Source organism: Paralichthys olivaceus, chromosome 2, assembly GCF_024713975.1.
Source record: "Paralichthys olivaceus isolate ysfri-2021 chromosome 2, ASM2471397v2, whole genome shotgun sequence".
Classification (NCBI taxonomy): Eukaryota; Metazoa; Chordata; class Actinopteri; order Pleuronectiformes; family Paralichthyidae; genus Paralichthys; species Paralichthys olivaceus.
In genome coordinates, this window is record NC_091094.1 from 29,463,202 (window position 1) to 29,478,181 (window position 14,980).

At 46.9% G+C, this 14,980-nt stretch overlaps 1 protein-coding gene across 14 annotated transcripts in view; it reads right to left on the reverse strand.

Moving 5' to 3' along the window:
• Window positions 1-6,630, reverse strand: part of plekha6 (pleckstrin homology domain containing, family A member 6) — a 200,083-nt gene extending 193,453 nt beyond the window's left edge. For 3 of the 14 annotated variants that reach the window (XM_069514595.1, XM_069514580.1, XM_069514533.1), the window contains exon 1: window positions 6,226-6,624. In XM_069514595.1, the coding sequence (XP_069370696.1) occupies window positions 6,226-6,293 (68 nt within the window). In that variant the 5' untranslated portion in view covers window positions 6,294-6,624. Of the gene's footprint in view, window positions 1-6,225 lie in introns of all 14 variants that reach the window. The other 11 variants (XR_011239274.1, XM_069514568.1, XM_069514544.1 and 8 more) reach the window with 8 other exon arrangements.
• Between the last annotated feature and the right edge of the window lie 8,350 nt (window positions 6,631-14,980).

Below are 14,980 nucleotides of genomic sequence, written 5' to 3' on the forward strand. Positions count from 1 at the left end.
AGACTATAGTTAGAGTTTTGCACATGTGACTCCAATTGTGCCCACTGTCGTTTAGCAATCGAAAAAAAACTGTAATATAGAAAATGGAAAAGAGTTTAAGTTTAAACTTTTTTCTTGGCCTCTAGCCACCAAGATGGCGCCACGAACGGTCGCCTCGGTGTGTTGGTGCGCACTTTTGTGTTTGTTTTTAGTATTTAATTCTGTTTACTGCGACCCTACTCGGATTACTTTCACGATGGACGAGCTTCTTTCCATCAGGGACACAACACCATCCGATTTATGTCCCAACTTTATCGCCTCTTCCGTTGATTTAGTGGACTTACTCATCAAAGGTGCGGTGGTCCTCGGACAACCAGTGAGACTCCGGCGGAGACGACGAGGGAAGCGCGCTGGGGCCCTGGTGCACTTCAGGGAGCGGGGATTACGCTCACCTCTCCCGAGCATCCTCCTCTCCAATGTCCGCTCGCTGTGCAATAAGATGGACGAACTGCGCCTCCTCATCCGGACAAATAGAAACTTTTCCCTTACTTCTGTCTTGTGTTTCACGGAATCGTGGCTGACTGAAGCCACACCGGACTCCGCCGCACAGCTGACCGGCTTCCAGCTGTTACGCGCGGACCGCGACCCGATCCTCTCACACAAGGCAAAAGGCGGAGGGATTTGTTTTTATATAAACCAGGGCTGGTGCAGCGACGTGAAAGTCATTTTACAGTCCGGTTCTCCGGACCTGGAAACTTTTTTCATTACCTGCCGACCGTTCTACCCTCCCCGTGAGTTCACCTCTTTCACCCTGGCCGGCGTGTACATCCCCCCGCAAGCTGACGTGCGCGAGGCACAACGACAACTGGCCGAGCAGGTACTGGGGGTGGAGAGGAGGAGAGAGAACACTTATTCCCCTGTTATAGTCCTCGGGGACTTTAATAAGGGGAACTTATCTCAGGAACTCCCGAAATATAAACAGTTGATCAAATGCCCGACCAGGGGGGAGAACACTCTTGATCACTGCTACAGCACCATCACCAAGGCGTATCATGCAGTTACCCGCGCTGCTCTGGGCCTGTCCGACCACGCTCTTATTCACCTGATCCCAGCTTACAGGCAGAAACTCAAACTTTCTAAACCTGCTGTGCTGAGATCCAAGAACTGGAGCAACAGAGAAGCTGTGGAGGAGCTGCGTGACTGCCTGGATAACACTGACTGGGACATTTTTAGAACTGCTTCCAACAGCCTTGATGAATACACAGATGCAGTGACGTCATACATCAGCTTCTGTGAAGACAGATGTATCCCAACATGCACCAGGGTGAGCTATAACAATGACAAGCCCTGGTTCACCGCAAAACTCAAACAGCTTCGTTTGGAGAAGGAGGCGGCCTTCAAGAGTGGGGACATGGATAGTTTCAGACTGGCAAAATACTCGTTTGGCAAGGAGATTAAGGAGGCCAAACGACAGTACTCAAAGAAGCTGGAACAACAGTTTGCAGCCAACGACTCCTCATCAGTCTGGAAGGGGCTGCGAGTGATCACCGGCTGCAAAACCAAATCCACCCACTCTGTGGAAGACCTGAAACTTGCAAACGAACTGAATGACTTTTACTGTAGATTTGAAAGACAATGGACCAGTTCTAACCCAGACTCCCAGCCCCCCCACATAGCTATTACACCTCTTCACCCCAGCCTGGACAAAGACTCAACCCCCCTCCCCCCCATCACACCTCTCTCTATTCAGGAGAGAGATGTAAACAAGCTTCTGAAGAAGTTGAACCCCCGCAAGGCACCTGGACCCGACGCTGTCTCCCCCTCCACACTGAGGCACTGTGCAGACCAGCTTTCTCCAGTGTTCACGAACATCTTTAACACCTCACTGGCTGAATGTGTTGTACCCGCCTGTCTCAAAACATCCACCATCATCCCCGTTCCCAAGAAGCAGAGGATCACAGGCCTTAATGACTACAGACCTGTCGCCCTGACCTCTGTAGTAATGAAGACCTTTGAGCGCCTCGTGCTGACCCACCTCAAGACAATAACCAACCACCTCCTCGACCCACTGCAGTTTGCCTACAGAGCCAACAGGTCCGTAGACGACGCAGTCAACATGGGACTCCACTTGATCCTCCAGCACCTCGACTCCCCCAGCACCTACGCCAGGATCCTGTTTGTGGACTTCAGCTCCGCATTCAACACCATCGCCCCAGCTCTTCTCCGTGACAAGCTGACACAGCTGAGCGTGCCTGAGCCCACCTGTAGGTGGATCTCTAACTTCCTGACTGACAGGAAGCAGCGCGTGAGGCTGGGCAAGCTTGTCTCTGAGTCCCGGACCATCAGCACTGGAGCCCCACAAGGTTGTGTGCTCTCCCCTCTACTGTTCTCCCTCTACACCAACAACTGCACCTCCAGCCATCCCTCTGTCAAACTCCTGAAGTTTGCAGATGACACGACCCTCATCGGATTAATCACCAATGGGGACGAAGCCGCCTACAGAGAGGAAGTTAACAGCCTGGCTTCCTGGTGCAGCCAGAACCACCTGGAGCTGAACGCTTTAAAAACTGTAGAGATGGTGGCAGACTTCAGGAGGAGCCCAGCCCAAACTGCCCCCCTCAGCCTGTGCAACTCCCCAGTTAAAACAGTGGAGTCCTTCAGATTCCTGGGGACCATCATTGCACAGGACTTGAGGTGGGCGGAGAACATCACCTCCATCACCAGGAAGGCCCAGCAGAGGATGTTCTTCTTGCGGCAACTGAGGAAATTCAACATGCCGCAGAAAGTGATGGTTGAATTCTACACAGCCATCATTGAATCCATCCTCACCTCATCAATCACCATCTGGTTCGCTGCCTCCACTGCCAAGGACAAGGGCAGACTGCAGCGGATCATAAGGTCAGCTGAGAAGGTCATCGGCTGTGACCTGCCGGCCCTCCTAGACCTGTTCCACTCCAGGACCAGTAGGAGAGCAGGCAAGATCATTGCTGATCCTTCACATCCCGGTCACCACCTGTTCCAGAGACTTCCCTCCGGAAAAAGGTTTCGGGCCATCAGGACTAAAACCTCTCGCCATCTGAACAGTTTTTTCAGTGGGGCTCACAAACAAGCCCCCTGCATCACACTGACTCTGCACCGCACTGACTCTACCCCACCACACCCCACCCCCTGCACATAATTTATAATTTATTACTACTCTGTTACTGTATATATGTATATACTTTACTTTATTTTATTTTATTTTATTTTATTTTATTTTATTTTATTCAATTTCTTATATATTGTTGTTTTTTTATATTGTTGTTTTATGTACATAAGTAGTGCACCAATGACACCAAGGCAATTTCCTGTATGTGCAAACATACCTGGCAAATAAAAGAATTCTGATTCTGATTCTGATTCTGATAGGGGCATGACAGACAGAATATTTTCCATTGCATGCCACACTAGACATTGCCATCTCTTTCATATACATTCCCCATCCTCCATATCTTCTCACATCCAGCCAATCTCTCTCCTCCCCTTCCCCTCCCCCACACATCCTTTGTCCCTTCAATGGGGCTGGCCCATTACTGAAGGTGTTACCATGGTTGCGTGTGTGTGTGTGTGTGTGTGTGTGTGTGTGTGTGTGTGTGTGTGTGTGTGTGTGTGTGTGCGTGCGTGCGTGCGTGCGTGCGTGCGTGCGTGCGTGCGTGCGTGCGTGCGTGCGTGCGCATGAGTGGGTATCTCAGACAGAGCAGGAACTTAACCTTTTCATTCTCATTGTATGGCCAAAAGCGAATTAAAAAAAACTAAAATATACCTTGGTGCTTATAATTTGCACTCTTCAGAACAGCACTTACATTGAATGACTGACAAATGACTGAAAATTTAATTCACTAATGCAACATAGCCTGTCTCTCACACACACACAAACACACACTCACAGGTTAATATACTAAGATTCTCAGGCTGCATTTTCCCCTTTTTCTCCTCCTCACATTGACACCCACATTATGTGTATGGCTACATGGACACACATCACAATGTGGGCTGAAGACTTGAATAGAACCCTCTTTATCCTGCTTTGCCTCTGATCAGGATTGCAGAGGAATTGGCTAGGATTAGTTTAATGCTGCCATGTGGCATTTAGCACAGCCTCTTGATGACATGCAGACACACCCACAGGATAACCTTAGTCTGTTTTATCTGTGCATGTGCCCTGTAATCACTGTGACTTATGATTTTTCTGTGATCTTTCAATAAATTGTGAGATGAATAAATTCAGCATCACTCCACAGGCCAAGCCACTGTGCAGAAAGCCCGGCTAGATGCACACAAGGGAGTGAGCCCTACTCTCAACTCGCAGAGTGGGGGCCAGGCTGTGTGCACAGGTTCCATAGGCCCGAGCCAGGGTGCGCAATACCTGGCTAGACGCACACGGAGTGAGTAGCCCTGTCCACTTCTTCCTTATTTGGCCCTTATTTGGCCAAGGCAAGCTCAGATGTGCTCTACATTTTCCCTATTCATTATTTAAGCAAATAAATATGACCTAAATCCAGTCAACCTTAAAATTGATCAGAGTTCACAAATTTATAAGAGCTGCTGCATATCTGTATCTTTCTGATACCTTACGTAATCCAAAAACAACATGGAATGACAAATCCATTTAATTGTAATTCATTGCTGATTCCTTATCATTCAGACACGATTTATACATTTATATAGTGTATATCATTTCAAGATTTTAAGAGACAAAGCGGAACAATTTTACATGTTTCAAGTGTCAGTATCAATGTCTACCAATATACTGTATATACTTGCAGTTTGGTACAGACTATTGTCCACCGAGTCATACACTGATGACACTATTCACCAAATTTGCCAAAATATATCCACAACCCAACTTGCTTACGTTTTGGTAGTGTGATTAACTGAGTAGCAATCTTCTATATTCAAGGTTCAATGGTTCCTAGCCCCAAACGCAATGCCCTTGGGGTGTCTGCATCAGAACAGCGTATTATTCTCCAGGTAAACACTTTTAATACTTATGATGCTACTGGTCTAGAGGTTAATTATTCCGGAAGGAAATTGGGGAAACCTCCACTATTTAAACACTGGGAGACGGACTATAATTCCATTAGAGGAGTTGAGATACAATTATAACTGTACCCAAGACTAATGTATTAAAACCTGGGCCCTCTAAGAATATATTACTAACTTGAGCCATTTGGAACTAAGGATGCAAAATATAATGTGACGTTCCTATTTTAACATTAGAAATATACATCAGTAACCAATAACTACACACAAAAAATGGCAGATTCCAGACACAGTAGAGGAAAAAGAGAAAAGACTATGATGGTCAATGAGTAATGACCTTCATCCCTGAAATATTTTAGTTTAGCTTCTGTCTCCATCTACTTGCTAACCCAAATGATCTCAAACAAACATCAAGGTCAGTGCATAGTTGGTGACACATAAAGAGGACACTTCAAACATGCAGCCTGTGCCAGCCCCACAGCCCAGTGCTGTGACATAATACTGTATTAACCAATGTATTGTCCAACGTTAAAGCAAATGCTGTCCATATCAACATTCTAGTCAAACAGTGTGTGAGCATGTATCGTATAATATAATTATTTTAGTCGATAAATGTGGTCTACACTGTGGTTGCCATGGTGACACAAGCAGCTAGTGGCCAACTGCTCAGATGGCAGTCACAGATGGGCCATGTTGGCTGCTGTACAACCTACCCTGTCTGTCTTCGCTGCTGTTTAAAGTTATATAGCTGCTCTTTAAAGCTGATGATATAAGTCTGATCTGTGTCCTGTTGCTCACTGTACTCTGCCCAACAAAGCAGAAAGAGGGGAAAGACAGGAAGCTTTCACCCTACATGCTCAAACCCTGAAGAAAAGACCAGATGCACATCCAAATGCAAATTATTTTCAGCCAATATAATTAATAATTGAATCAGTAATTAATAAAGTATCAATTAGTATCAAAGATAAAGCAGACTGAAATGACTGTGCATATACGTTAAAGCAGTGAAGAGATCAAATTATTCCTGTCACCACACACATACATACACTACATACACACACTATTCTGTTTAATGTTGGTATGCTCTCTGTGGTTATCTGTGAATATGTTCAATCACCAACACAGTTTCCATTAGCTAGTAATAATGACTGATGGCAGCCATGGTTAAATAAGCACAACAGCACTCCACCACACAAACATTCAGACACCAATCGGGTCACTTACCACTCATGGGTACAAATGCCGCCACATCGCTGCTTTTTGCATGTCACCATGCACGTGTATCCCAACATGTGTATCTTTTCCGATCAGTGTATTGCAAGACAGTGCTACAACACAATATTCAGCCCTTAGTCATTACCATGGTAAACGTCACTTCTAGCTAAGAATAGGTCCCCCAGGAAGGAGAGCTGAGCGGGTGGCTGGATGCAGGAAAATACAAGGCAACATCTCCTCAGATTTGGAATGATAGAGGGAGGAAAGGAAGCTAGAGACGTTGCCTAGAAAAACCCTGAAAATCCCTGGGTATTATAACATCACATGACCACCCATCCACTGTCAGTCACAGAGCAAGTGGAGGAGAAAAGAGCAAGGAGAGAATGAGGCAGAGAGGGCACATGAGTGAATGAGTGGGGGGGTGGGGTAAACACAGTGCTGTTCCCTGTTTCCCTCTTTCATTACAGTGACAGAGGCACATAGAGGAGGCATGAGCCAATAAGATGGGAGGACTGTCTACTGGTTTAAACCCCTCCCTGAGAGGAAAGCCAACACTTAAGAGGCAATCATGATGAGGGAGGGACAAAGAAAAGCCAAGAGAGATCAGCAAGCCTTTGCTGACTGACAGGAAGACAAATTAAAATAGTTATTATTTAACCTGCTCTAATTTACATAAACACAGTGCAGATCATAATGGGCCATAAGACATAAAAAGAAGAAAGAGCTACCAGTCTATATTTGCATTTGTCATCTTCAGATTCAGGGCACAGTTGCCATATTCAAAGAACTCAAAGGTTAATTTTTAATAACCTTTGAGTTCATATTACTGGACTATAAGCCTTTTGGCAGAAACTCCTATAGCAGATTATCTGATAGTGCTGTAGCCAAATTTAAGGAAGTGATTCCTTCAGTATTGAATCCAATGCCATGTCTCAATGTAGCAGAGGAATTGTGTTGCTTTCTTTAGCCCCTCTTAAATATATCATCTTGTTGATAGTACTACAGGCTCATTACGAACAACTCTCGACTCTATTGCACCTCTGAAAAAGAAGATAATTAAACAAAGGAAGTTAGCACCATGGTATAGCGAGCAGACTTGTAGCTTAAAGCAAGAGGCATGCAAATCAGAACACAAATGGCGTGCCACTAAACTGGAAGAATCTCGTTTAGTCTGGCAAGATAATCTTAAAACATACAGGAAGGCTCTCCATAATGCCAGAGCAGCCTATTACTCATCATTAGTAGAGGAAAATAAGAACAACCCCAGGTTTCTCTTCAGCACTGTAGCCAGGCTAACAGAGAGCCGCAGCTCTACTGAGCCATCTATTCCTTTAGGTCTAAGTAGTAATGACTTCATGAGCCTCTTTAATGATAAAATTATAACTAAAGCCGTCAAACTGTCTTTTAGACCCCATCCCAACCAGGCTGCCCAAGGATGTTCTTGTCAAAGTTAGGGAGGGCGACGTGAGAAGGGGAGGACCAAAACGCAGAAACTAATTAAAGTTTAACAAAAAGTGTATTTTATTTAGCAGGGAGTAAACGTAACACAAGAAATCTTCAAGAAATAATAATCGCACTCAAAAACAGGAGTGGAAACACAGAACAGGGCAGGATACAAACTTACTGGGTAACGTGACGAGAGCTGACGAGACACATGAACAGACAGAACCATGACGACGACGAACCAACAACCACATGGGGGAAACACAAAGACTTATATACATACTGGAACTAATGAGTAACTGGGGACAGGTGGCACAAGACAAACAGGTGAACCTGATGAGGGCAGGAAGTAAACGGGTGAAAAACACACAGGGAGCAAGGACTACAAAATAAAACAGGAAGCACTGAACAAACTTATCTACGAGAACAAAATACAAAACTGTGACAGAACCCCCCCCTTAAGGACCGGATTCCAGACGGTCCAAAAACTGAAATTCAAGGAGGAGTACACATGAAACTGAGAGGGGTGGGAATCTGGAACAGAGCACGGGGCTCGACCCGGAGGCCAGTCAAAGTCAGAGCACGGGGCTCGGGCGGGCGGCCCGGAGGCCGGTCAGAAATTGACCCCGGGGGCTCGGGCGGGCGGCCCGGAGGCCAGTCGGAAACAGAGCCCGGGGGCTCGGGCGGGCGGCCCGGAGGCCGGTCGCAAACAGAGCCCGGGGGCTCGGGCGGGCGGCCCGGAGGCCGGTCGGAAACAGAGCCCGGGGGCTCGGGCGGGCGGCCCGGAGGCCGGTCAGAAACAGAGCCTAGGGGTTCAGGGAAAATCAGCTGCTTCTGCAGTCCAGTCATAGGAAGTTCTGGGGAAGATAGCAGCTGGGGCCGCTTCTGTGACACAGGAGGCTCTGGAGAAGATAGCAGCTGGGGCTGCTGCTGTGACACAGGAGGCTCGGGAGAAGATAGCATCTGAGGCTGCTGCTGTGACACAGGAGGCTCTGGAGAAGATAGCAGCTGAGGCTGCTGTTGTGACACAGGAGGCTCGGGAGAAGATAGCAGCTGAGGCTGCTGCTGTGACACAGGAGGCTCGGGAGAAGATAGCAGCTGACGCTGAGGTCGACACTCAGGGGGAGATGACCGATGACGCTGCTGTCGCTGTACCGGAGGAGACGACAGCGACCGCCACCCCCCCGGCGCCGGCCTAACCCTCGACCGTGGGACAGGAACAGGAACTGAAGCGGAGCCAGGCGAGACCCGCATCCGTGGAACAGGAACAGGAACTGAAGCGGAGCCTGTCGAGACCCGCATCAGTGGGACAGGAACAGGCACTGAAGCGGAGCCCGGTGAGACCCGCATCCGTGGAACAGGAACAGGAACAGAAGCGGAGCCCGGCGAGACCCGCAACCGTGGGACAGGAACAGGAACTGAAGCGGAGCCAGGCGAGACCCGCAACCGTGGAACAGGAACAGGAACTGAAGCGGAGCCCGGCGAGACCCGCAACCGTGGAACAGGAACAGGAACTGAAGCGGAGCCCGGCGAGACCCGCATCCGTGGGACAGGAACAGGAACTGAAGCGGAGCCCGGCGAGACCCGCAACCGTGGAACAGGAACAGGAACTGAAGCGGAGCCAGGCGAGACCCGCATCCGTGGGACAGGAACAGGAACTGAAGCGGAGCCCGGCGAGACCCGCAACCGTGGAACAGGAACAGGAACTGAAGCGGAGCCAGGCGAGACCCGCATCCATGGGACAGGAACAGGAACAGGAACTGAAGCGGAGCCAGGCGAGACCCGCATCCGTGGGACAGGAACAGGAGAGCCGCTCGCCGTAACCCTCAGCCGAGGGACAGGAACTGGCGAGACGACTGCTTGAACCACCGACCGTGGGGCAGGAACAGGAACTGGAGAGCCGCTTGCCGTAACCATCAGCCGAGGGACAGGAACTGGCGAGACGACTGCTTGAACCCCCGACCGTGGGGCAGGAACAGGAACTGGAGAGCCGCTCGCCGTAATCCTCAGCCGAGGGGCAGGAACTGGCGAGACGACTGCTTGAACCCCCGACCGTGGGGCAGGAACAGGAACGGCAACCTCCGAAACCGGAACGTGAGTAGCATCTGCGGGAATCCCCGACGCCGGAACATGAGTGACGTCAGCCGGGACCCCCGACGCTGGAACGTGGGTAGCATCTGCCGGGATCCCCGACGCCGGAACATGAGTGACGTCAGCCGGGACCCCCGACGCTGGAACGTGGGTAGCATCTGCCGGGATCCCCGACGCTGGAACATGAGTGACGTCAGCCGGGACCCCCGACGCTGGAACGTGGGTAGCATCTGCCAGGATCCCCGACGCCGGAACATGAGTGACGTCAGCCGGGACCCACGATATCCTGTATTGAGGTTGCCGCCTGTTGACTGGTGGAGATGGATGGAAACTGAGTGAGGGGGCTCCCCTCCGGCGCCCGCCCCGCGTCGTAGCGTTTCTACGCAGACTGTGGGGGCCCCCAAAAGCCAGGCGGGTGCCGAGGTAGGGAACTGCAGGGGGAGTTGGGGATGAGAGGATGTCCTTAAGTCTCCTCTCTACGGTCACCAGGTGCGGGACAAAGTGGCTGACCCAGGGTCTGTCCTTAAGCCAATCCCGCACCGGTGCCATTTTCTCCAGGAGCTCTTCACGCTGCCTGGTGCCTGCGGTGCTCAGCTCCTCCACCAGTGAGTCAAAATAAAAAACCTTCCTATAAAAAACATAAAGCTCTGCTTGGTCCATTTCTGGTTGGTTCGTACTGTCAAAGTTAGGGAGGGCGACGTGAGAAGGGGAGGACCAAAACGCAGAAACTAATTAAAGTTTAACAAAAAGTGTATTTTATTTAGCAGGGGGTAAACGTAACACAAGAAATCTTCAAGAAATAATAATCGCACTCAAAAAACAGGAGTGGAAACACAGAACAGGGCAGGATACAAACTTACTGGGTAACGTGACGAGAGCTGACGAGACACATGAACAGACAGAACCATGACGACGACAAACCAACAACCACATGGGGGAAACACAAAGACTTATATACATACTGGAACTAATGAGTAACTGGGGACAGGTGGCACAAGACAAACAGGTGAACCTGATGAGGGCAGGAAGTAAACGGGTGAAAAACACACAGGGAGCAAGGACTACAAAATAAAACAGGAAGCACTGAACAAACTTATCTACGAGAACAAAATACAAAACTGTGACAGTTCTACCTCTAGTTAGCCCTTCTTTATTGGATATGATTAATCTGTCTTTATTATCAGGATTTGTACCACAGTCCTTTAAAGTAGCTGTGATTCAACCTCTTCTTAAAAAGCCCACTCTAGATCCAGAGGTTTTAGCCAATTACAGACCAATGTCAAATCTTCCTCTCTCTCTAAGATACTTGAGAAAGCTGTAGCCAATCAGCTGTGTGACTTTCTCCATGAGAACAATTTATTTGAGGATTTTCAGTCAGGATTCAGAGTGCATCATAGCACAGAGACTGCACTTGTCAAAGTTACAAATGACCTCATAATGGCATCAGACAAAGGACTCATCTCTGTACTTGTCTTGTTAGATCTCAGTGCTGCATTTGACACCATTGACCATCAAATTAGTTTAAAGAGACTGGAACATCAAATTGGCATCAAAGGAACCGCCTTAAACTGGTTTAAGTCCCATTTTTTATCGATCGATCTCAGTTTGTTCATGTCAATGATGAATCCTCCATGCATACCAAAGTTTGTCACAGACTCCCACGAGGTTCTGTGCTAGGACCACTTCGATTCCGTTTATATATGCTTCCTTTAGGGAACTATTTAGGAATCACTCCATTAATTTAGATTTTAATGCCGATGACACCCAATTATATTTATCGATCAAGCCTGATGGAACCAATCATTTAACTAAACTTCAAGCATGTCTTAAGGATATAAAAAGTTGGATGACCTACAATTTTCTAATGTTAAATTCAGACAAAACTGAAGTTCTTGTACTTGGACCCAAAAACCTCAGAAACTCTCTTTCTGGAGTCTGAGTTACTTTAGACAGGATCTCCCTGGCCTCCAGCGCCACCGTTAAGAATCTCAGAGTTGTTTTTGATCAGGATATGTCCTTTAATGTCCACATGAAACAAATTTCAAAGACTGCTTTCTTCCACTTACGTAACATCGCCAAAATTAGACGCATTGTATCTCAAGTGGATGCAGAACAACTAGTCCACACATTTGTTACTTCTAGGCTGGACTACTGTAACTCTTTGTTATCAGGTTGCTCCAATAAGTCTCTAAGGACTTTGCAGCTAATTCAGAATGCTGCTGCACGTGTTTTATCAGGAACCAAGATCAGAGATCACATCTCTCCCATTTTGGCTTCTTTACATTGGCTACCTGTTAAATCTAGAATAGAATTTAAAATTATAGCTCATGGTACCTTACGACCCCTCCAGAACACTACGCTCTCAGAATGCTCGGTTCCTTGTGGTTCCCATCATCTCCAAAAGTAGATTGGGAGCCAGAGCTTTCAGCTATCAAGCTCCTCTTCTGTGGAACAAACTACCATTTTGGGTTTGGGAGTCAACACTTTTAAGAGTAGACTTAAGACTTTCCTTTTTGATAGAGCTCATAGTTAGGGCTGGCTCAGGTCATCCCTTAGTTATGCTGTTATAGGACTAGACTGCCAAGGGTTCCTCCCTCTCTCTCTCTCTTTCTCTCTCTCTCTCTCTATTATCATCACCATCTGTAAACATACATGTCTCATTAATGCATGTTACTAACTAAACTTCTTCCCTGGAGTTTCTGTGCTCTCTGTCCAGCAGGTTCTCATGGATCATGGCTGTTCCCAGTTCATGGATCTTGGTTGCCACTAATGCCATTGCCCTGCCTGACATCCACCACTCTTATTATTATTATTAGTCATAATTCTATGACATTAATATTAACTTGTATATTATTGTAGCATTGTTATAACCCACCACTACATATATTACCACCACTGCTAACAACTGCTACTGTAATCATTGGCTTTCATTGTAATTGTACAATATGTTTCTGTTGCTTTGTTCTGTACACATGACATCCATTGCACGTCTGTCCGTCCTGAGAGAGGGATCCCTCCTCTGTGGCTCTTCCTGAGGTTTCTTCCACCTTCTTTTCCCTGTTAAAGGTTTTTTTTGTGGCAAGTTTTTCCTCATTCGAACCGAGGGTCTAAGGACAGAGGGTGTCACACCCTGTACACATTGTAAAGCCCTCTGAGGCAAAATGTGTTTTGTGTATTTGGGCTATACAAATAAAATTTGATTTGATTTAATTTGATTTTGAGCAAAGGTGAGAGTCTTATTTTATACGGCTGCTTTTGACTGAAAAGCATTCACAATCCACAGAGCGGCCGTGGCTCAGCGGTAGAGGAGGTCGTCCAATGGTTCAATCCCTGGTCCCGCTTGCCACGACTGAGGTGCCCCCCCCCCAACATCTGCTCCCCGGGCACTGGCAACAGCACCCGACCGCTCCAGTATACATGGCATCAGTTGGCATGTGTGGGATGTGTGTTTCATCCAGATGCCAACTGGATGGGTTAAATGCGGAGAACAATTTCATGTATGCATGTAAAAGTGTTAAACGTGACAATAAAAGTATATCTTCTTCTTCAATATCAAACACTTTGCATCTCACACAAAATATTTTCCTGTGCTATTTTAACTTCATCCTCCATTACTCATGTTCCTGTGAAAATGAAGAAAGGCCAGGGGTAGTCAGGTCAGTGGGTCAAGAGGCTTCACACATTAACATTTTGGTAAGAGAAACACTGCCTGACCAGATCACATTGGATGGTATAAGTGTGGCCCCCAGCTCCACAGTGAGAAACCTAGAGTTATGTTTGACAAGGACATGTCATTTGACCCACATACAAAACATGTCTCTGCGACAGCTTTGTTCCACCTGCACAATATTATTAAAATTAGGAACCTCCTGTCTTCGAGGGATGCTAAGAAACTAGTCCATGCATTTGTTACCTATAGACTGGATTACTGTAACTCTTTATTATCAGGATGTCCCAGGAAGACTGTGAAAAGCATCCAGTTCATCCAAAGTGGTGCAACACACTCCCAAAATACATACTGCTAAAACCTGTGACAGCTTCTTATACTAGTAATGCCCTGCATCTCACTTTGTAAGATCAGCGCTTTTATTGATTTTTTTAATATGTGGTCCTAATTGTCATCTGTTGTAGGAAACGTATACATTCAATCCCTCAACCATTTTCTGCCAAGCTTTCTGCTTCAGCTTATTAATAGTGACAGCGTTGTCTTGTGATGGAAGTTTTCTCGAAGCTGGTGAAAGGAAAACTCAGGAAGCATAAGAGTTTATTGCAGGCTTGATGCATGCCATGAGCAATATCAATGTGACAGAGTAACGTGAGCAATTGTCAATCCCACTGCCACGTGGTTGTGCAGGGACACAATCATTACTTCTTGCAATTCATGCACTAAGACTGACAAGTAGGATGGCCCAAAAATGTACCTGGACCGAACCTGGATCTGCTGGAGTCCAGGAGGACCGATGGACTCTCCCTATCCCACTGTCTAGGTGCCCCAGAGCAAGGCACCTTACTCCCACCTTACATCCGCTCCCCGGGCGCTTTCAGTAGCTGCCCACATCTTCGTGTTGTCACTGCTCACACAGGATGGGTTAAAGGCAGAGACTTTATTCCCCCCCCATGTTGCATGTAGTTGTGTGCTGTGTGTTGCATGATTTGTGGGCTATATATAGAATCTTAATCTGATCTTTGTAACCAAACTCTGCATACTATATACTGTAATGCTGAGCAAAGTTGTGAAATTGACACATTGAAATTGACATAATTTTGCTAATCTCATGAGCTATAATCACATACTTGGAGGTCTGGTGTGACGGTAGGTAGGAGTGTAATAGTTATTGGCTCCCTCCTCCATTTTGGAAGTTAGGTCAGAACAGTTAAACAATCTGCAATCAACTTTATTGGAATAGGATTAAATATTCAAGATTTAATCAAACTTGGCATATATATTGACAGATCCAGCAATTACTTACTTGTTTCACACTGTTGGTGTCAGGATTTAGAATCTATCATAGCACAAAACCAGTACTCTTAAAAGTTACTAATGGACTTTTCAAGGCCTCAGATAATGGGCTTGTGTCTATACTTGTCCTGTTGAATCTTCGGGCTGCATATGACCCTATAGATCATGGGATTATGATACAGAGACTGGAAAACATTAAGGAATTAAATGAACAGCACTCAACTGTTTTTAAAAAATACATCTTTTATTTTGAAGCTTTTGGGGGGGGGG